General features: G+C 40.5%; 2 protein-coding genes across 5 annotated transcripts; both read right to left on the reverse strand.

The window, feature by feature from the left end:
- Positions 1-6: 6 nt before the first annotated feature.
- LOC104923226 (circularly permutated Ras protein 1) lies at positions 7-9,629 on the reverse strand. 3 transcript variants are annotated; one of them, XM_019261673.2, is made up of 21 exons: positions 9,133-9,226; positions 8,874-9,039; positions 8,215-8,457; positions 7,066-7,272; positions 6,815-6,952; positions 6,630-6,710; positions 6,449-6,519; positions 6,013-6,198; positions 5,884-5,925; positions 5,637-5,726; positions 5,312-5,463; positions 5,142-5,223; positions 4,552-4,682; positions 4,390-4,474; positions 4,201-4,307; positions 3,993-4,105; positions 2,141-2,258; positions 1,460-1,600; positions 640-733; positions 520-546; positions 7-422 (listed from the first exon to the last, which is right to left on the reverse strand). In XM_019261673.2, exons 1-21 carry the CDS (start codon positions 9,148-9,150, stop codon positions 339-341), a joined length of 2,376 nt encoding a protein of 791 aa, XP_019117218.2. In that variant the 5' UTR covers positions 9,151-9,226; the 3' UTR covers positions 7-338. The 3 variants fall into 3 exon arrangements, with proteins under 3 accessions (XP_019117218.2, XP_019117212.2, XP_010734561.3); XM_019261667.2 differs by having other exon boundaries at positions 6,449-6,522; XM_010736259.3 differs by lacking the exon at positions 8,874-9,039 and adding an exon at positions 9,485-9,629 and having other exon boundaries at positions 9-422; positions 6,449-6,522; positions 9,133-9,232.
- Positions 9,630-11,409: 1,780 nt separating this feature from the next.
- LOC104923227 (protein kinase C and casein kinase substrate in neurons 2 protein) lies at positions 11,410-18,537 on the reverse strand. Of its 2 annotated transcripts, none has more exons than XM_010736261.3 (10): positions 18,340-18,537; positions 16,494-16,579; positions 16,197-16,353; positions 15,752-15,987; positions 14,648-14,803; positions 14,044-14,219; positions 13,839-13,959; positions 13,422-13,489; positions 13,239-13,318; positions 11,410-12,074 (listed from the first exon to the last, which is right to left on the reverse strand). In XM_010736261.3, the coding sequence occupies exons 2-10, from the start codon at positions 16,548-16,550 to the stop codon at positions 11,959-11,961; spliced, it is 1,167 nt and encodes a 388-aa protein (XP_010734563.1). In that variant the 5' UTR covers positions 16,551-16,579; positions 18,340-18,537; the 3' UTR covers positions 11,410-11,958. The 2 variants fall into 2 exon arrangements, with proteins under 2 accessions (XP_010734563.1, XP_010734564.1); XM_010736262.3 differs by lacking the exon at positions 18,340-18,537 and adding an exon at positions 17,968-18,153.
- Positions 18,538-20,191: the final 1,654 nt, after the last annotated feature.

Consider the following 20,191-nt stretch of genomic DNA (forward strand, 5'->3'; position numbering starts at 1 on the left):
ATACATGATGGTGTTTCTGAGTCAGGTTTTTCTCGTGTATTTTGGTCAGCGCAAACATAAACTGTCAAGTGTGAAATACACACCCGTGTACACTGCCTCAGCAGGACTTTAAACAAATAATTTAGAGTCTTAAAGTCTGAGAAACCTTTTTTTCTTTATGACACAGAGAACCATGTGTTACATCGATATGCTGTCATACATTATTTACATTGTGAAATATATGAAGGATATTTATCTAGACAGATAATCAGAGTCAAATGGCAGTATTTGTACTTGTCATTCATGACTTGAGTCCCTTCCAATGAGGTAAAAGGTGGAGGCTGAACAGTTGGCCCGAGTTAATGTTTATTCTTCAGCGAGATGGACTTCCTGTTGCTGTGCTTCATGGTGTAGAGCAGCGCTGCACCGGCATCTGTTAGTGACTGGTGGGAGGAGAAGAAAGGCAGAAGTAGTTAAGCAAAATGGGCAAAGTATTCGAGTACTGAGCAGTGTATTTTCTAAGGGCGTGATGTGAATTACCTGTGAGTCAGAGACAACAGATTTTCTCTGGAAAAAAACAAAAGTTAAATGTTAAATTGTTGTTATTCTAACCTATGTGAGGCAGTAAAGCTGGTAAAAAGAAAAACTTTAAAAACTCACCCTAGTGAAGATATGTATGTTGTTGTATATTGGCTCCATGGTTTTAACCCATTTCTGGTATGTTTCTTTGTCCTCTGCACTGCGGTTATGCTCTCTGCAAACAGAAACACTCACTTAGAAAAGAACAGCCTACATCTTTTAAATAAAAAAACATGCATTCAGGCACACTTATGAATATCTGAACACAAGTTAATAATCTAATACAATATGAACATTTTAATGCCAGTTCATCTGGTTCTCCTTTAACTCGCTTTTTATTTTTGTATCTGATTAAATCTTTCATCCAGGTTATGCAATCTAAAGCAGTTATATTTCCATTCATCTGTTTTCCATAACTGCTTAACCTTATCGGGGTCACAGGGAGCTGGAGCCAATCCCAGCCGGCATTGGCACATAAAGATACCAACAGCCATTTAAATTTACTTTACATTCACACCTATGGGTAATTTAGAGTCACCAATTAACCTGCATGTCTTTGGACTGCGGGAGGAGAGAACCCACACAGACACATGGAGAACATTCAAGGTTTTACCTAGCTGGATGATTTAAACCAGGAACCGTCTTTAGATGTGCACTAACCGCTCCACCACTGTGCCGCCTAAATTATTATTTTTTTGTTCACAGCATTTGATGTAAAATGGTCTCCTTTTTAATATAAACCACACAATTACTGGACTTCATTTTCCCTGTCTTTTGTCGTGTTCAGAATCAGCCCTCATTAAATCCACTTGTCCGACTTCAGCATAAAGTAGCTCTCACTCTACATGTTGCCCACACACTGATGTCACTCAGAGTCTCCTCCATCCCTTCTGTAACTCACATTGCTCTCTCGATCAGCTTCCTCTGCAGCTCGCCTTCCCTCCTGGCGTCAAGAAAGCGTCCTCTCACAGCCAGAGCGGCGCTGGCCTGTGACGAGTTGAGCTGAATGATGGCCAGAGACAGGGAGGACAGGGCCGCTGAGCTGAGAAGGAGGGTCACATTTTTATCATGAGAGTGCTTCTCAACATTTACAGCTTCAACCTTGCCATTGTGTTGCTGTGCAAACACACACACACACACACACACACAGGGACCACTTTGTAGCTGCTCAGACCATGAATTGCATGACCTTCATGCAGTATATGAAGCAGGCACACTGAGTTGAGAGGTTCGTTTACTGTGTGACTGAATGTTAGAATGAATGCGAAATGCAATTTACATGGTTTACATCATTTCTGCATGATGTGAAGGCTCTGGTATCTCAGCAACAGCTAGTCTCTTTGGATTGTCAGAATGACTTTGCCCAGAGATTCCCTAAGATTGGTATAAAATAAATCATCTAATCAATTTTTATCCTGAGGGGGAGAACGCCTGATTAAAGATGTCACAAGATAATGACTTGTTTAAGCTTACAAGCATGCACACAGCACAACCGTGTGTGTGTGTGTGTGTGTGTGTGTGTGTGCGTGCGTGCACGCGAGGCAGTCTCAAAACACTGCAGTTATGAAAACATCATTATTACCTGTCATCGGTAACATCTCGATCTGAAGTCATCACTCTGAGCATCTTCTGTCCGTTCCTGTGCCTGTACAGGATCTGCAGCTGGATGGACACACGGCTACCAGAGGCTGGTGTAGACACTGAAAAGAGTTCCAGTTTTCTTTAAACAACAATCTACTTGAATGTTTTGTAGCACAGAGAAATAACAGGTTGCTATGTACGGTGTACATGCAGTGGTGGTCAAATGAGTCAAACCACACTCTGGCCTTTATGAGGACTCAGTGGTTAGACTGGAACAGATGAGCCACTTCTGACCCATCTAATGACCTTCACTCAGAATACAGGCGGCTTCCCCCCGAGCGAGTGTTCAGTGATCTAAGTTCAGGTTGAACTGCTGCAGAATTTATTTCTCTATTAAGTCCAGATGTCTAGCATAATGGCTAAGCTGTGTCTGCGTGTATTGAATTATGAATAAGAGTCCACAGGCAGACTAGCTGCTCTGTGAGGCTGTACCAAATATCCATGGGCTGTAATTAGGCACAGTGGTGCTTTTAGGTAAATGCTAATATGCTCACAACAACAACAACAACAACAACAACAACAACAACATGGTTCACATTACCAGAATTCATCATCTTAAAGGTCCAGTGTGTAAGTTTTCGGGGGCTGTATTTACAGAATATGGCAGAATTTGAATATAATATGCATGACTAAATTTTTAGTGTATAATCAACTGAAAGTAAAAAATCTTATGTTTTGTTTGTTTTGTGCTTTAAATCTTTCACGTAGGGTTTCTACAGTAGCCCAGAACAGACTAACTAAACACGGGCCCTTTGCATTTTTTTGCATGTTTCACAGCCACCGTAATTTCTCCTTCAGTCTAGGAAAGAAAGGGTGAAGCGAGGGATTTTCAATCAGCAAATACACCACTAGATGTCACTAAATCTTACACTCTGCACCTTTAGTTTAGCCTGTTAGCATGCTAACATTTGCTACTTTGCGCTACGCATAAAGTACAGCTTTGGTTGCGATCTTTATCTAAAAGTTGTCAAGATATTTCCCTGAAAACCAAATATGTCATCCCCATAGTGGTGCTAAACAACAGTCATGACATCAGGATTCATCTTGTGGGCACCATAAATGTTTGTACACAATGTCCAGTAGCTGTTGAGATATTTCAGCCTGGACCGACTGACAAACTGATTGATATTGCCATCCCTGGATTACGTCAGTGAGTTATTTTTTACTGACAGACCAGTAAATCTTTGTTTGCCTTGACACTTTCTGCATTATATTGCCTTTTCTTAGAAAAATTAAAGATAGTAGTGTGACATGTGCATCCAGATGGACATATTTCTGTCTTACCAGAAAATGACAAGACTTTTTTACTGGGCCTATTTTTTGCTTTTTTCCTCAGTCCAGGTTTTCTTAGCTCTTGTTTACAGATGTAATGAATCTGGCTCCCTCTCTGTGTTTTTCTGTCTCAGATTGAAGCTTCAGGTTTTCTTGGCTGGCAACAACATAAATCACCATTTTGCAATGTTCAGCAAGACCTGGCAGCACACGTCACAACACCACCTGTGATAGTCCTGAGAAAGGCAGCAGAACTGCAACTGAAACTGGCAAGGTAAAAAAGTGAATGTTTATTTCTGGTAAGGTGAAGGTTTCTTTCAGTTTGCTTTCACATGGTCAGTCCTTGGAGCTGATGACTAAAGGGAGAGTCTAGACAGTGTCTCCAAAATAAGGAAGTGGTTGTGAAGGGCCAGTTTGAGCAGTCAAAACTGGTTGTCACACTAAAATTCAAAGTTATTTGCAAATTCAAGCAATGAGCTGGTTGTTTGCCAGCCAGTGGTGGCATACCAGTTTCCTCTCACCTTCTGCATCCTGTTCATTGGCTCCAAACTGGAAGGTGATCTCTGTATTTTGGTCCACATTCCCCATCTCTCTGATCCCTTTGTGTCCTGCCTCCCTCTCTCCTCTCATACGCCTGGGCCAAAAGAGAACATAAGTAAAAACGTTTTAAATATCATTTTAAGTGCATTTAGAAATATTTGTAGTGAAGGTACAAAGTGCAGATCTTACAGAGATTGGGGCAGCAGTAATGTGACAGTACAATGTGTAGCTATGGTTGTGTTTTCAATGATCTGCTCAAACTCTGGGTGCAACCTTTTGGGACTTGCTATCACCACCTATGGTAGAGACAAGATCTGATGATCAGTAAACAAATCTGGTCGTTGAAACGTCTCAACGCGATTACAAATAATCTCTTACTGTCCCTCCAGTGCGATCAGCAAGTCTTCCCAGCTCATCCAGCCTGCAGTCTGTTCCCTCTATGGACAGCACAGACACGGTCACACTAATGAAAGAAGGACATTTCAGTGTGAACACTAATTTAGTACTTGTTCCATTCTTGATACGGAGATGTGTACCAACCCCTGATTTGCAGCATATTCCCCCAGCTCCTGGTAGAAGATGGTGGAGGAGAGGAGGGTTCGAGCATCATTATCCTCTACCTCCAGATTCCCAAGCTCTGTGTTGGCCTTCCCATCTGTACAGATAATCACCTTTGAGATCAGCAGGGATAGCAGATCAGAATTGTATTGTTCACAGAAAATAGAAAAATAAAAATTTGAGATATGTTTTTTTGCACATTTATCACAAACCACAGAAACTTAAATAAAACTTGTAAAACCTCCACAGTACCACTCAACAAATGTCCCAAGTACATTTTAAGTTCGGTCTGTAGTGGAATTAATGGAAATAAATGCAGACAGATGCTGGAAAAATAAAATGCTAACAGAGAAGGAAGCTAGAAATTCTGATGAAGGACAACAAGTGACCATCACTGAGTGGGATTCCTGCTTCCTTTTCAGTTAATAATATTTGTTTATGGGTCAACAAATCAGAATCAAATTATGGACCTGCAGAGACTACAGGTCACATGTATAATGTAGTGCATGGGAACTGTAAATGGCTAAAATATAAACAAACACATTGTAATGAAGAATTAAGACCAAACCTACTTTGGACCCTGGCTGTCTGGAGGCTGTTGCAATCGCCAGGAGAGCAGCAGGTCCAAGTGCTGTGGCCCCACTTTCAGATAATCTTTCAAAAGGAGCAAAATAAAAAAAAAATGACATCTATTATTTAAAGGCAATGTTGATTGCACAGCAATCATTGCTTCTTCATTTACCCCAGAATATGTCTCTGTAAGTAGTCCTTGGTCTGTGAGAGCGGAGGTGGACTGGGGAAACTGGCTGCAGCCTCTTTGAGATAATCACTGTCAGTCAACTCAGCACCGCTCAGGAAATGTGATGTGAAATTGCCATATCCATGCATTGTCACCTGGCAACACAATCATTAAAGGATGTAGAGAAGCAGCAGCAATAACTTACGCACTCATATTTCTATAAGAGGAACATGAAAATGAAATATGAGTCAGACACACACTTGAAGGCAGAAATAGATAACTACTGAGGAGGAAGTGTAAGATGTCGGTGTGTTAATGTTGCGCATACCTGATGGTTAAATGTGATGAGCCCCACTCGTGTGTCAGGTTGTTGTTTATTTAGTCTCTCGACACACTGCATCACGGCTTTCTGGACAAACTGGTTTGAATACAATGATTTTGATCAAGTATCTTCATAGCATCTTTGGACAGCTATTGTGATATATTTAATTCTTAATTCAGTGATTTATAGCAGTGTTTTGTTTTCAATCTTACAAAGTTAAAAAGGACACATGACAGATGAGAAAAAAACTCACTTGTAGACGAGATCTGTGGATGACACGTTCTCCCTCTGACACCTTAAAACAACAGATTGATCCTTTGAAACACTACAGCTTGTAGTTGTGAAACATTAAATAGATCGGCATCAGTCATGTGGTTTGCACCTGGGAGGTGATGCTCATGGAGCCTGAGATGTCAATGCAGAAGATCAGCAGAGGGTCGGCAACACACGGAGGCTTTTCATTAGGATTTAGTGAAAAGAGGCCATCCTGGTAACCAGTTAGGAGCTCACATGGTAGACTGGGAGAGCTGGTTAATTTCGACGGCTGACAGAAGTAACACACATCAACCTGGAGATCAGAGAGACACATTTTATAAAACACCCTGCAGTCACTCCATTAATCCAATCCCAGTTATCCATTGTTTCATTATTTTATGATCAATAACTGCTTCCAAGAGTTTAGCATGCTGTGCATTCCCCAGTAGTGATTACAAGAAGATTTACAGTTATTATTCACATTTTAAATCCATGATTCTTAATTGTTTTACCACTTATTATATCCATTTCAGGAGGTCATGTGAAATACAGTATGTAATTACCACATTATCATAGAAGGAGTCCAGCACAGAGCCACACTGGGAGCAGGAGCTGGGTTCTCCTTTAATGGTCTCTACTGGAAATATACAAACATGATGATCGTCATTACAAGGCAGTGAGACTGGAGATAAAACATAATGGCCAGTGATGAAGGTTTTATAGTGATGATTAAAGTTTACTGACCTCTTTCCTCTGAGAGTAATTTCCCTAAACTGACAAGGACCACATTAGGATTTCCTGGCAGAAGCCCCCTATCTGCTGATCCTGAGTTGGGAACAACAAGAGTGTTAGTTGATGATGATGTGTTTGGTAGCGTAAAACATTCTGAGTCAGTGTTTTGACAGCCTGATAGTGACAGATACAGTTACCTTTACTAGTAGGTGATGGCACACGTGACTGGTCTGATGGTGATTTCTGTGATGAGGGACACGAGTGGGACGAGGGTAACACAAGCACATAATCTGGCATTGATTTCATGAATGAAGGTCTCGGAGGAAGAGGTGGAGCTGAGGTTTGGGAGCACAATAGAATAAACTGGGATGACGTGTCTGTTCCTTAAAACTATTTGAACAAAGCTGCTTCAAATCAAGTGTGAGAGCAGTGTGTGTCATTCGTTTACCTAATGTCACACTGTTAGTATCAGCTGGCAGCTTCACTGGCAGCCCCGTACCCTCCGGTTCAGTGTATGAGTAGTTTGGGTCCCAGGGTTGCATGTTTAAATCTGGCTCACTTTTAGGGAGGTCATAGACAAATGTCTGACTGGTGGTGTTGAGGGAAGAGACTGGCTGGCTGTTTGCTGCAGGTTTCATGTGTGGTGGCAGAAGAGCTGGGTAAAGCAGAGTGGAGCAGGGTGTTAAAGGAATGATTCACCTATGCTGTCATCTCGTAGGCTGCAGATTAAGGAAATACCTACATAAGAGAAGTGGACCACCAAACACACAGCAATTTACCACCAACAAAACTAGGCTAAAAAAAATAAAAAATCTAGCTCACCAAAAATGAAAAAAACATATTTTCTCTCTCTTGGGATGCACAAGTCCAATGCTGCTATCAGCAATGATGTTGTGATGATGAATGACGATGATCGAATCAGAGGAAATGTATGTTTTTCTTTTTTTTAAGAGAGCATTAGTATCAGATTTTAGTATCACCCAGAGCTGAAGTATCAGAATCAATATCAGGAGAGAAACCAAACTTATAGTATTACCTAATCTGCCTCTATCCCAAAATGCACCTTTCAAATCAAATCAGGACCATTCGCATGATTAGACACCAACGGTAATGAAAAAACTTTTTTTTGTTTTGTTTTGTTTTGGCTGACAGGTTTTTTTCCACCTCTGGGCACATTTACCCTTCTGTGTTTCTTTTACGTTTGGAGGAATTTGAGGCTGAAGTCTTTTGATGACAAAGTTTGATAAGCATGCAATTAAAAATCAATATTGTCTTGCATCTTAAAAACAAGGCAGCGATGGCCTGAAGGTTTGGGAAGCAGGCTTGTGATGAAGAAATAAGAAAGCCAAATGTCCTGGTTAAATAAAGACATACTTTATATTATTGCATTCACCTCAGTAACCGAAAGAGCAGCAGCTAACTTTTCCATGTTTGGTTGCACTGAGTTGTCTGAGAGGATAACACTGAATCTGAGGGTGAATTACTCTACTTTAAGATATCAGTATTAAAGTACAGAAACTTAACTTATTCAATCAATACCTATAATCAATCAATACATCAATCAATACAATATAATCAATACCAATCAAAACAGTACCTGTTTTCCGAGGAGGTGTTGTCTGAGAACTGCTGGAAGAGGCTGCTTCTGTTTTATTGTGAAATCCTACATTTTCATAGAAAGGGGAGATCATAACCTTCTTCACCTCGTTGCTCTTTTCCAACTGTTCAATAATCTTGGGTAAGGACTCGGGGGATTTCGGTGATTTGGCTTCTGCAGGGTTTGTTGGAGGAGGAGGTGGAGGAATGCGAGGACGGACTCGGTTAACAGGAGGGAGAAGAGCTAAAAAGAACATTAAAATATATATAAATATATACATACACACAGTGACTGTTCATTTAAGAGCCGTTTCTTGCGAGTGAGCGCAGGCAAAACAACTGATGCAGTGATGACCTTTGTGCTGTGAGGAAAATGTGACTCAGGTGGCAGATGGCTTTTACTGTGAAAAGCAAAGTATCTGAAAGGAATATCTCCTCTAAGACAGACAGGAGAGGTCGTATGTGTGTGTGTGACTGATCGCATAATACATAATGGTAATCATAATACATAATCAGTCACCCAGAAAGCTCACCAGCAGATCCTTTTAAACAGCATCATAAATTTGATGAAGAAATCAGGTTAGGTTATGTTTAAGTCTTTTAGTCTTTCACTATCAATGACTTCCTGCATTTCCTAGAAAGCCTTTAGAGTGAATTTACCTGACATAAGGTGCGGTGACAGGTGTAGTGACAGCAGAGTAAAAACTGTCTCTTTGGTGAATTTGTTTAAAATGGTGAGTCCACAAAGTAAAATCTGATGTTTCCAATCTGAAGCTGCATTGTAAATATCTGTGTTCCTGGGTAGTGATTTGTTTAATTCCAAAACCTATAACCAAACAGCAAAGGGCGGTGACATCAGTCTTTTTAAACAAGCATTACTGTAATAAATTCCGTCCCTGGTGTTTGAAAGAAATCCCACCTGAGCGTTTAACCACATTAGATCGTTGGCCGTCCTTCTGAGTCACTGATGGCGGTACGTAAACAAACCCACAAGCAAATTCCATGGTGAGTCTAACCGCCTGTAACAAGAAGGACATTATTCAGCTGTACGTGACACCCAGTAACCCATAAAAGACTTTAGTGCATAACACACATAATTACAATACAAACCAAAGTAATCAAAGTAATTACAGTTGATTTTTCTCTTAGATGTTGACACACTTTTAAGAACCACTATAATAAAAGAAACTTAATCCAGGCAATATGTACCCATTATATCTACAAATCCAAATGAACAAATCTAAAAATAAGCGTATTTAAGGCTTACTTACACATACAGAGTCCCTTGAAAGTTGACCGTACTGTATAACCATAAACCTGGAACCCTCTCAGATCTCAAAATTGTTTCCACTCCTGTGTGACGTCTTGTCATTCACTGTGTGTGTGTGTGCGTGCGTGTTCTCGGCATCTTGTCCAACAGGTTTATTTCCTCAGAAGCCTCATGCTACCGTGTTCACAAAGCTGTGAGGTTGGGTTGTTTGTCAGATATTTATCACATATTGCCTAACTCTAGTTAAACATTATATGAATGGAAATAAAAATCAGGGAAGCAGGGCAGTAAAATGCCGACAGCTAAGATGATTCATCTGCATAATATCCTTTCAAAGACTTGTAAGGGAACATTCTACAATACACACCTTACTTGCGACATATATGTTAGCAAACTATGCTATTATGTTGTTAAAGTTAAAGTTTTAAAGCAAAATTATTTTTATGGGAGTCTGGAGGCCAAAAGAAACAAAGAGATGAAAGAGGTCTGGGTCAGTCATGCAATGGGCCATAGGACCTCAGAGCCTCCCCACCTAAACCATCAAAAACATTGTGAAACAAAAACCTGAAAACTGGACTACCAGCAGGAAAAATAAGGAGCAAAAGAAGCTAGATCTGCTGGGACCAGAAGGCTGCTTTGTTTGGGAGAGCAAGAACTCGTCTTCCAGGCTCCCTTGAATATGGAGCCAGGGCCACCCACTAATCACCCCAATCAGGAACATCTGAGAGAGAGAAGAGAGACGAGAGGGCGAAGAACACCAGATGGGGGAAGTGCACAACATTCCTATTCATATATGTGTATACATGAAGGAAAGAAGCCACTTAAGACAATAGAGTCTGTTTTACCAATGCCAATCCCAATTTACAAGACCCTTTTGTACTTGAGGAAAGAAGAAATAAACACCACAGTGTTTACAATTCATCTGGGTAGGAACACAAATATGTACCACGTTTTACATCAGTCCATCGAATACAAATGTCAACCTCATAATGGGGCTTTAAAAGTCAGGTGATCACCAACATCGATAGGATTTGCCCTCTGAGGGCCATGAAGGTCTGTACTACATTTTGTACCAATCCATCAGGTAGCTATTTCATTAAGTGTGAAAACTTTGGTCTGCTATAGTACAAGTCAGGCGATTATTAAAGTTATTTGAGTATATCCTTGAGGGAATCATTGAAATCTTGACCAAATTCTAAGGAAATTTATAAAAATTTGGTCTGAAAATTGGCAAAAATGTGGATCATCTGTGGACCTGAGTTGGGCTGAATGACACCTGGGTGCTTAAATAACCCATCTGTAATTGCACCCACCTGTCAATCAAAGCACTCACGCTGTTAATTATGCACAACTTTAAGCCTTAATATAATTTGAACGTGTAATTCAAATATAAATTCAAACTCAGTAGAGTTGTCATGAACGAGGTAATTTGCTATAGAGACCAAAACAGTTTTTTCTTCCAGGCTGTAAACATGTTTATTTCTGCTGTGAAGTTGGACATTTTAACATGCGGACTTATGGAGATTGACTTTTCATTTAATTCATTTCAGTGGTTTCACAGTCACGGAAGTTGCATCTTGGGTAAATGTTAAGATATTTTACTGGATAAGTGGAAACCTTGACCTGCTGGTGGCGCTAGAGTACACATCAGGAGTTCACTAGAGTCATTTGAATATATCCTTGAGGGAACCATTAGAATTCTATGGACATCCATCAAACAGATAAAGAGACATTTCACTCCACTCTCTACTCATAGTGGAAAAGTCACTAATGTCAATAGATTTCATCCTCTAGGGACCATGAATCAAAATTTCAGTCTCTGAACTGAAGTTACGGACCAACCAACTGACCGACATTGCCATGCATACATGGCTAGCATGGCAAAAACAATCATCAACAAGACAGATTAGAGGCAAAACAATTACCTTTATTTAATGTACTTTTATTTTGAAAATCCATTCCCTCAGTCAAAGTAACTTCTATGTATGTTTCTACATATACTTCTTAAGTAAACATTAACCTTGTGTGCACACATCATTGTAAACCTGTGCTTGGGTTAACCTCATGTATCGATATCAGCTACCTTCATTAAGTGACCTAATTGACTCAGACATGTTGGCAGTAAATAAATATCCTCTTTTTTATATATATATTTTTTTGTCTTTTGTCGTAACGTTCACACATGCATGCAAACACACATTCACACTCACACATACAGCTCCTGCACAAACACAGTACATTCTGGTCTTAGATAAGTTAATTCATATTGCAGAAGTACTAAACCCGAGAAGGTTAGACTATTAAGGCCTCAGCAAAGTTGACATTTCAAAAAACAGCTGTGAACAGATAAATGTTTCACTCAACAATCAGTGTAACAGCACAGAATATAATAATAATTGTTATTTTTAAAAAGATTTGAAAACTAACTCTTCGTGAGAAATACGTTTAGGACATAATATATTTGACAGTGTGACATCACTCTGTCGCAACTTCAACATAATTTGCTGGGTAGAAGCCCTCTTTCCCTCCACTCAGGACTCCTCGACACCAACCCTGGTCATCCTCCTCCTCCACCTTCAGGAACACTTCACCTGGGATTAAAAGGGATACAATGATTATATTAAAAAAATGTTTTAATAAAAACTAAATTATCTGTAAAGATTCTCAGTCATCCAGATCATCTTTCTTCAAGGAGCGTTAAATCTGGGGCAACTGGAATTAGTTGTAAATCCGTGAAGATGTTTCACCTCTGATCCAAAAGGCTTATTCAGTCCTGACTGATTGTTGAAGCCTCTTGGGTGAGAGGTAAAGCGTCTTCATGGATCTACAACCAAGTCCAGTTGCCCTAGATTTAACCCTTCTCAAAAAGAAGTTATGTGTGTTATAATATGCAGAATGTTATTTTTAGTTAATTTTAAAGATAACCAACTTTATTGAACTTTGCTAACTAGCCCCTTACTCATTCATTAACACTTTGACTATACTATATTTCATCTAGAATAACCTCCAGATCCAGTAACACAGTTCAACTTCATGTTCAAGCCTTTGTAAAATGTTAAAGATGTTGTTCCTGTCAAGGCCACTAGGTGTCGGCTCTAAATAAAAGCTCCTACTCTCTTCTAAAATACAGCCTAAATAAGCCTTTTTTTATTTTACACATTTTATAGGTCAAGATCTAAAAAGCTAGAGGCCAGAAGAGTGTTTCTTTGGCTATAAATCTTACAGGAGCCTTTAAAAATTGTACTTTTATGTTTTTGTCTGTTTAGATATACAGAGTTAAAGAGATTTTACTTTCAAAATATCTCTCTTCAAGTTAGTTTTGAATTGGTCTTTTTGTTTTTGCAGGATGTAAATGATATTAAAGCAACAGATATTATCTGCATAAGTTAAATATCGATTTTCACACTTGGATAAAACTACAAGACTATCATGCAGCAAGATGAAACAGTGACATTTTTAAAAGATAAAAGTGTGCCATGAAGAAACCTCAGATTCTGGTGCCAGTCTAGATTATAAGGTGAAGAGTAACATTATATTTGAACTTCAATACACAGAAATCATGTAATGTAACATCAATAAGCCGTTTGTCGTCATTTTAGAGATACATTTCTGTCTTCTCTCTTATTTATACTGATACAGCTGGATATAACTGTCTGTTAAAATCCTATCCTAAAGCCTATTGTAGCTTTAACTTTGCGAATAACACTACCATCTAAATACATCTGAGTGTCGTCACATCACACTTTATGTGTCACCTGCTTTAAAGGACAGCTCATCACCCTCCTCTCCCACGTAGTCGTACAGCGCTCGCACCTTCACACCCCCAATCATCACACTAACGGGAGAAGAAAATGCTTTAACAGTCAAAAACATTTAAATGTATACTGCTCATTTAAAGTAGTTACCATACATTAAAATCAGAACACTGGATAACTTACGGCCGGCCCTCTTTTCTTTTCTGGTCTCTCTTCTTTCTGTTTAGCTTTTTTACTGGTGGGACCCATTCCTGTTGGAAGGGATAAAAGTTTGGGTTTCAAATGAATAAACTCTTTAATCAAATAAAACATTCACACAAATATTCACACAACTTCAGGTTATTTTGGGACATTTATAAATGTTATAGTGTGATTTAAACACTTGTTTATGGGTTTTGGACACTGTGTGAGATCATGTGTTTCTCATGAGGTAAGAACAAGAAAAACAAGGTCTGCACACAAAAGCAACAATATCATATTAATTTCACAATATAGTTCCAGCTTTAATTCACCATGTTTCTAATGTAAGAATACCTACTCCTGATAAAGTATTTATGTACTTTTCTCCTCCTTGTATTGGAGTGAAACTTAAGAACACACCTCGATCTTTGGCCAGTCGGTTGGCATGCCAGGGCCGTGATTGTTTTTCCACCATTTGACATCATCTTGCTCACTGATGGACATCAGAGTGTGGTGGAGCTCACTGTACACTGCCTTCACACTGACACAAAGACACAGAGCTGGGTTGTCATGACACAATAAATACACTTTCTCCACATTAACCCCCACCTTAATAGCTGCTCACCTCTCATTGTTGGTGATGTCAAGATGTCTGTGGATGGAGAGGAAGGCCTGCTTCAGGAAGCTGATCCTCTTCCTCTCCTCCTCCTGTGACTCCTCAAAAATGGCTTCCATCTCCTCCATGTAGCGAGGGGTGTAGGACGTCACATCCTCCAGCATTTTCTCGTAGTGGTCTCGACACTGCAGGCTCACGAGAACAGACTTATGATGAAAAACATTGCGGTACGCTCCCACACAAATACATCTACTGTGTTTTCTTTAATGGACGGTGATCTAAAACGTATAAATCATCTGGTGCTCCTTACTGTTCCCATGCTGGGCTCCATAAACACTGAGCAGAGTAACAATAACACATCTCCATACAAGGGAAAAGCTTGGAACAGAAATTTAAGGCTGGGGCTCATGTTTAGAGTTGATAATTCCTCAACTGAATAAATAACACCACATGCTGTAGGCCAACAAATATTTACTGGAATGCAACATGTTTAACCCACATCGTGCATGTCCTGAATCAGAAATTGTGAATTTTAAATGTGCTGTGAATGATTATTTAGCACGCATGGCTTACTTGGAGTGAAGTGGTGGGGTGTGTTAACATGCCTCCTCACCTTATCTTTCTCCTCTGTGGCCTTCACTTTGGCATCTGCATATTTCTGCTTCTTCTCTGGACTCATATCCGTGTTCTCGTTCACTTGCTTTTCTTTGTCAAGAGCTGTTTGCTCCCTCTGACAGGACTTGTGATATGCAACCCGGACCTTCTCTAGCTGTTGAGTACACAGTCACACATACATTTATTATTTACCTAAAGGATAAGTTTTACATTATGGGAAATTATGGGAAGTGCTTATTTGCTTTGTTGCTAAGAGTTAGATGAAAAGATTGATACCACTTTTGGTAAGAGCTATGGCCAGGAGGTCGCTAAAGAAACGGGGAAACAAAAGGTCAAAAAAGATGTACCAACCACCACCTCAGCTCATTAATTAAATGTCATATGTTAAATGAATTAGCATAAAAAAACATACTGACTTCTTTGAGTCTTGAGTCTATCCAAAGAAATAGTCTGGCACTTATCTTCCCATAATAGTGCATGAAAAACTCTAGCACTTTATTATTATTATTATTATTATTTTATTATTATTATTATTATTATTACATTTCTTACATACATTTCTTCACCATTGCTCACTACCCTCCTCACTTTCTGATGTATTGCGTGTTTCCCCAAAGTATAGGGGATATGATAGCATTGACAAGTGACCAAATTAAATGCACTTAAAGTTTTCATGCTTTTGTATGGATTAAACAAATAAGATACATATTATTGAGAGCTTTGGAGGTGTTGGTATTGAAGAGCCAGGTTATCTGTTTACCCCTGTTCTCAGCTGTGTTGCCAACTTATTACCAGTGAAAGTAGCTTGCACATCTACAAATCACCAGATGAAGTCTGGAAAGGTAGATAGAAGAAGATGAAGATGAAGAAAAGGTAGGTAGAGAAATCATTAACCAAATAATTACTAACTAACTTCCAAGTGGATTTTTATAAATTAAGCTGCCATGAACTGCAGTTCTTGTTTTCTGAGCTTTCAATTACATCTCGCAGTCAAAGTGAATGGACCTTGAGTAATGATATTGTGTCTACCATTGCCACTCCACCACCATTACAAGCATGCATGTACACACAAAGAAGAATCTTAGGCACAAACATGACAGACCTTCATCAGCTTTTTGGACCAGGGTTTCTGCGCACGTGAAAAGCTTGTGTTGTTGTCGTAGCTTTCTTTGAACCCACAGAAGAGTTTCTTTGGAAAGGTCTCCTTCTGCCATGTCTTCACCCGGTCCCCCTCCTCTTTGACCAGTGACTGAGAGATGGAGGAGTGGAGATCGGACAAGCGCTCAGTGGAGGTAAAGAAACACTGCCATGCCCTCATGAGGGAACCATAGAGTGGCCCTTTGGGAAAGAGGAACGAAAAATGGACAAAGTGAGGAATGACGTAACAGAAAGCACAGAGGTGAGTCATGGAACCAGCAGAGAAGTAATGACCTTCATTTGTCTACTGGAAAATTTCAAACAAGCACAGAGGAAACCATTTAGTAAGAATGCATGTTCTCTGTTTTTAGACCACCAAGGTTCCCCATCATGCAGCTTCTCATACTCACGAGAATCCACTATGGACTTCCACTTGCTGCTCCACTGGCTGAGCTGCTGGGCGTACTGTTTTTCTACCTTTGCTCTCTCCATGAAGCAGGCCACAATGTCATTGCACGCCTGAAAGGACTGTTCAGTTCGGTGCACTGTACGCACATAATTCCGTGGCTGGGAGGAAGAAAGATCATGATGTGTAAGAATAACAGGGGAGTTGTATCGTCACAAACACACAGGTGCACTGTTTCACATGAAGTTGCTATTCCTCGGGTGGTAGTTCTCTTAGATTTGATAATAAATATAATCCTCACCATCCAGAAGCTCTGTTTCTTGGCATCCTCGGGCGGCTCTTTTGGAAGACTTGCCATTATTGGGAACGTTTCTGTCTGACAAGAGACTGAGTAAGAGATAGATGTTTGTGTTACACGAGAGAGTTGCTCGACTGGTTACAATGCATAACAAGCGAGGACAGACAGCTCTTATTGGCAGACAGGTGACACTGATTAGCATGCAACAGGCTAGACGTCTACACTGTGTAATGTGCAGATGCAGCAGGCTGACTTCCTCATAAGCAAAGCCGTTCCCCCTGCATGGCAGGCATCTCTGATAGGGAATAATTGGTGGCAGTGCATGTGTGTTGCTCAGCTTATTGCCATAACAACTTAGATGATACTGATGAGCTATTATTTATACTGTACTGTGCTTGGATACATCCAAACCCTGTGCGTGAGTAAGGGGAGTGTCATTGCAATGGCAGACTGGAATTCACAAGGGTGGGATCTGCCAGCAGGAATAGAACAGCTGCTCCGGCATTCTTCCTGTTGCCTTCCCAAAATAAACAGCAAGGGAAAGGTCATCTTTCCCTTTGCTCTGACTAATACAAGGCCTATTAGGACTGACTGTGTTACACTCTGACTCCTCTCGCCATTCGATTTAAGAGATCGCAACCGCTGGAACGCAACAGGGAGAGCAGATTTGAAGCGGGAATGCAGGGTTTGAAAGGAACTGTGAGGAGTTTACCAACTTACTCGACACCTGTGAGAGACCAGAACAAATGAGAGTCAGACACGAGAGCTTTACTTTGTACAAAGGGCACCCTGCCACTGCAACATCTAAGCTACAGATAGCAGAGAGGCGCAGAGCAGTTCCTTGTTCCTTTATTTATAGAAGTTTACATGACATGTGACTGGACAGGGGCAGTCCCTGTTCCAGTAAAATAAAACATTTGATTCATCATGAGTACAGTGTAGTAAGATGAGTACAGTGTAGTAAGACTACTGATGCTGGGACATGTGACATTCTTTTAGCCTTCTAACAGGAACAAACTGTGCAGAGTGTAGAGAAAAGAACAAGTGGCTGATACATTAGAGGGAGACAGAACAAAAGAGGGGAGACGCATGCACAAACACGCAAAGGACGCAGTCACATTAGGGCCTATTTCTGTCTGGGCAACACACTGACACATTGCTGGCTGAGTAACATGAAAATGACTAACCACACCTCATCACAAGACTGAGCATGACAGAGAGTCAGGCTCATCTAGGACTTTCTTTCCCTCAGCAAGCTGGTCTATGATGTTATTTCATATTTTCTCACTTGCTGCAAGTGGAAACATAGTGCCTGATTCTCTTCTTGCATGCACAGGAAGGGAAGAGGTTTGAAACATCTTCTTTTTTTCCACACAGAAGCATTTATGTGAAAGTATTTTAATGCCATCCACAAGCCAGTAAAAGAAGCAAAAAAGTGGCAACAGAGCAGCCATGCCTGGGAGAAACCAGCACTTACATTTGTCTCTGAATCAGCAGTGATTACTCAAGTGACCACTTGTTACTGTAGTTCAAGGGCTTGCTGAGGATTTCTCTCCATTTCTCTGTCCGTCTCCCCCTCTCCCAGTGTGCCTCTCCTCCTCTAACACATGCTCCTCTCCCTCTCTCCTCTCTCTCTGACCCAATTTTCCCTTGGCACTTAAAGTTACACACACACACACACGTTGATCTGAAAGTGGGCGTGAGACACAGAGACAATTTGAGCAAGCAGAAGCGGCAAATAAATAAATAAATAATAAATAAAAATAATTAAACAAACTGGAGCATTTGCATTGGTAAACACTCAGCACTGCTAATTGGCTTCAGGGCAAACAGGGAGGACGAAACTCACCTTGCTTGCTCTCTTTCCCCCCGTCAGCTGTGATATTCTAGTTCACAGTCATACCAGGATGAACTCTTCTTCCTCTTTCTCTTCTGTTCCCTACTTTAACCCCATCATTCGTTTGCCTTAACTCACCGGCTTCCACTCCTATCAGGCCGTTTAGCTCTCCTCTCACTTTCTCTGCACTCTGCTATTAGAAAAACAGCTGGAAGAATCCCCCTCCTTCTCCTCCCCATGCCCGTCCCTCCCTCTGTCTCTCTCAATATGGTGCTAATGAGATGCTGAACCTTCATTTTGACCGTCCGCTTGGTCACAGAAACGTGTCAGTGTGGCACAGAGTCATGTGAACTTATTAGTGAGTGTATGTGACAGCAGAAGTGAGGGGAGGTGTGTGGGGGTTGGTGTTGTCCCATGAACTGCCACATTAGCCCCGTGCCCCTTTGTGACCTGCCATTCTCTGTGTGGTTGGGCCTAGAAAGAGCATGTTTTCACACACTGTTTACGAACTCTGGGATTTACTCTTCTGGATATGAAAGCCAGGAGTTAAAGGAGACCACCAGTGTCATCCAGAGTTACAGTTCCCTTACTGCGGCCTCGATTTGGTTAACATTTCTCAGTCTTTTTGTGATAAACGCATCGTGTATAATTAGACTTTTCAAACATCCACTTATTTTTAACAGCTTAACCACGTTCACCACCCACCATGCAAGAGATATTGTTTCTCACTTGTGGCTGCAGAGGCTTAATATGAACGTGGGTTCCTTTACTGTAGGTTTTAAGACGCCAGACATTGGAATAATTTGCCTTTATATGTTAAATAGAAGGCTTATGTGAAACTTTAAACTGCTATAGGTTTGTTCATCTTAGACGCTGCATCTTTATGCTTTTTACACAGAGGACCACAGGAAATACATGAATGTAATGGAGTGTTATTTAATGTCTCCCTTTTCATAATGTCAGTTAACATAAGGTGACATGTATAAGGGTTACAATATGTGCCCATATGAGTTTTGCTTTCTATGCCCAGGTCTTCATCAGTCTTTAAGATTCCTGCCTCAACCCAGTCAGGACCCAATCCCATCAGTGTTGCAACTGTATGCAACCTCCATTGAAAATACAGACGGGTGTCAAATTAAACTTGGTTGGATGAGTAAAAAAAACATAACAAGTCCAGATGTTTCATGATATTATGCTGTCTTCTTTTACGTCAGCTGATCTCAACCCAACCTATAGGAGATTTTTGGACTAACATATAAGACAGCATTCTCCATCGACCTCATCAAAAACCTCAAAGAAGGAACATCTTTTTATCCCTCTAGTGTTTTTCTCTGTGAAAGTTTTTTGTCATACTGTGAGAAGAAAAATGGCAACTTGTGGCTTCAGCCCCACAGAGAAAAACAAGCCCTGACATCTGTAATTTTGGAGAGACTCCCACTGGAGACATACCAAGAACGAGCAACCTGAACAACTGGCACAAACTTTAAAAAACATCGGGTTTATATTTACAGTTTTCTAACTCCTCTCCTGGACACTATGCTGGTGAACAATGCCACATTTGCCTCATTCCAAGTTGTTGTTTTTCGATGTTGTTTTTTTTTTTCCTTCTCGTTTTTTCTGCATGAATGCAGCCACCGCTTGCTTTGAATTAAGCCATCTCATCTTCTCTCTCTCCCAGTGAGCTCAACTCTTTTGTCCTATTAGCTCACTGAGCCTGATGGGAAAATAATCCTGGACCTGAAAACAATGTTGTGTTCAACCACCGCGGGGCTGAGACGAGCTGCTGCCAAATGACTCAATTCAAACACAACACTTTAAATTGGATCATTATGTGAATCTGTCAGAAGAGGGAGTCCAAGGAAAA

Source organism: Larimichthys crocea, chromosome XVI (genome assembly GCF_000972845.2).
Source record: "Larimichthys crocea isolate SSNF chromosome XVI, L_crocea_2.0, whole genome shotgun sequence".
Lineage (NCBI taxonomy): Eukaryota > Metazoa > Chordata > Actinopteri > Sciaenidae > Larimichthys > Larimichthys crocea.

Bases quoted from the DNA above. Each gene is read 5' to 3' on its own strand.
- LOC104923226 (XM_019261667.2), bottom strand. The intron at 6,711-6,814 runs GTAACTGTATCT...TTCCCAACTCAG, and splicing joins GCCATCACCTACTAGTAAAG to GATCAGCAGATAGGGGGCTT. The intron at 423-519 runs GTAATTCACATC...TCCTCCCACCAG, and splicing joins CTGTTGTCTCTGACTCACAG to TCACTAACAGATGCCGGTGC.
- LOC104923227 (XM_010736261.3), bottom strand. From the start codon at position 16,550: ATGGCAAGTCTTCCAAAAGAGCCGCCCGAGGATGCCAAGAAACAGAGC. The intron at 15,988-16,196 runs GTGAGTATGAGA...TCTTTCCCAAAG, and splicing joins GAAGTCCATAGTGGATTCTC to GGCCACTCTATGGTTCCCTC. The intron at 13,319-13,421 runs GTAAGTTATCCA...TTCTCCCGTTAG, and splicing joins AAAAGAAAAGAGGGCCGGCC to TGTGATGATTGGGGGTGTGA.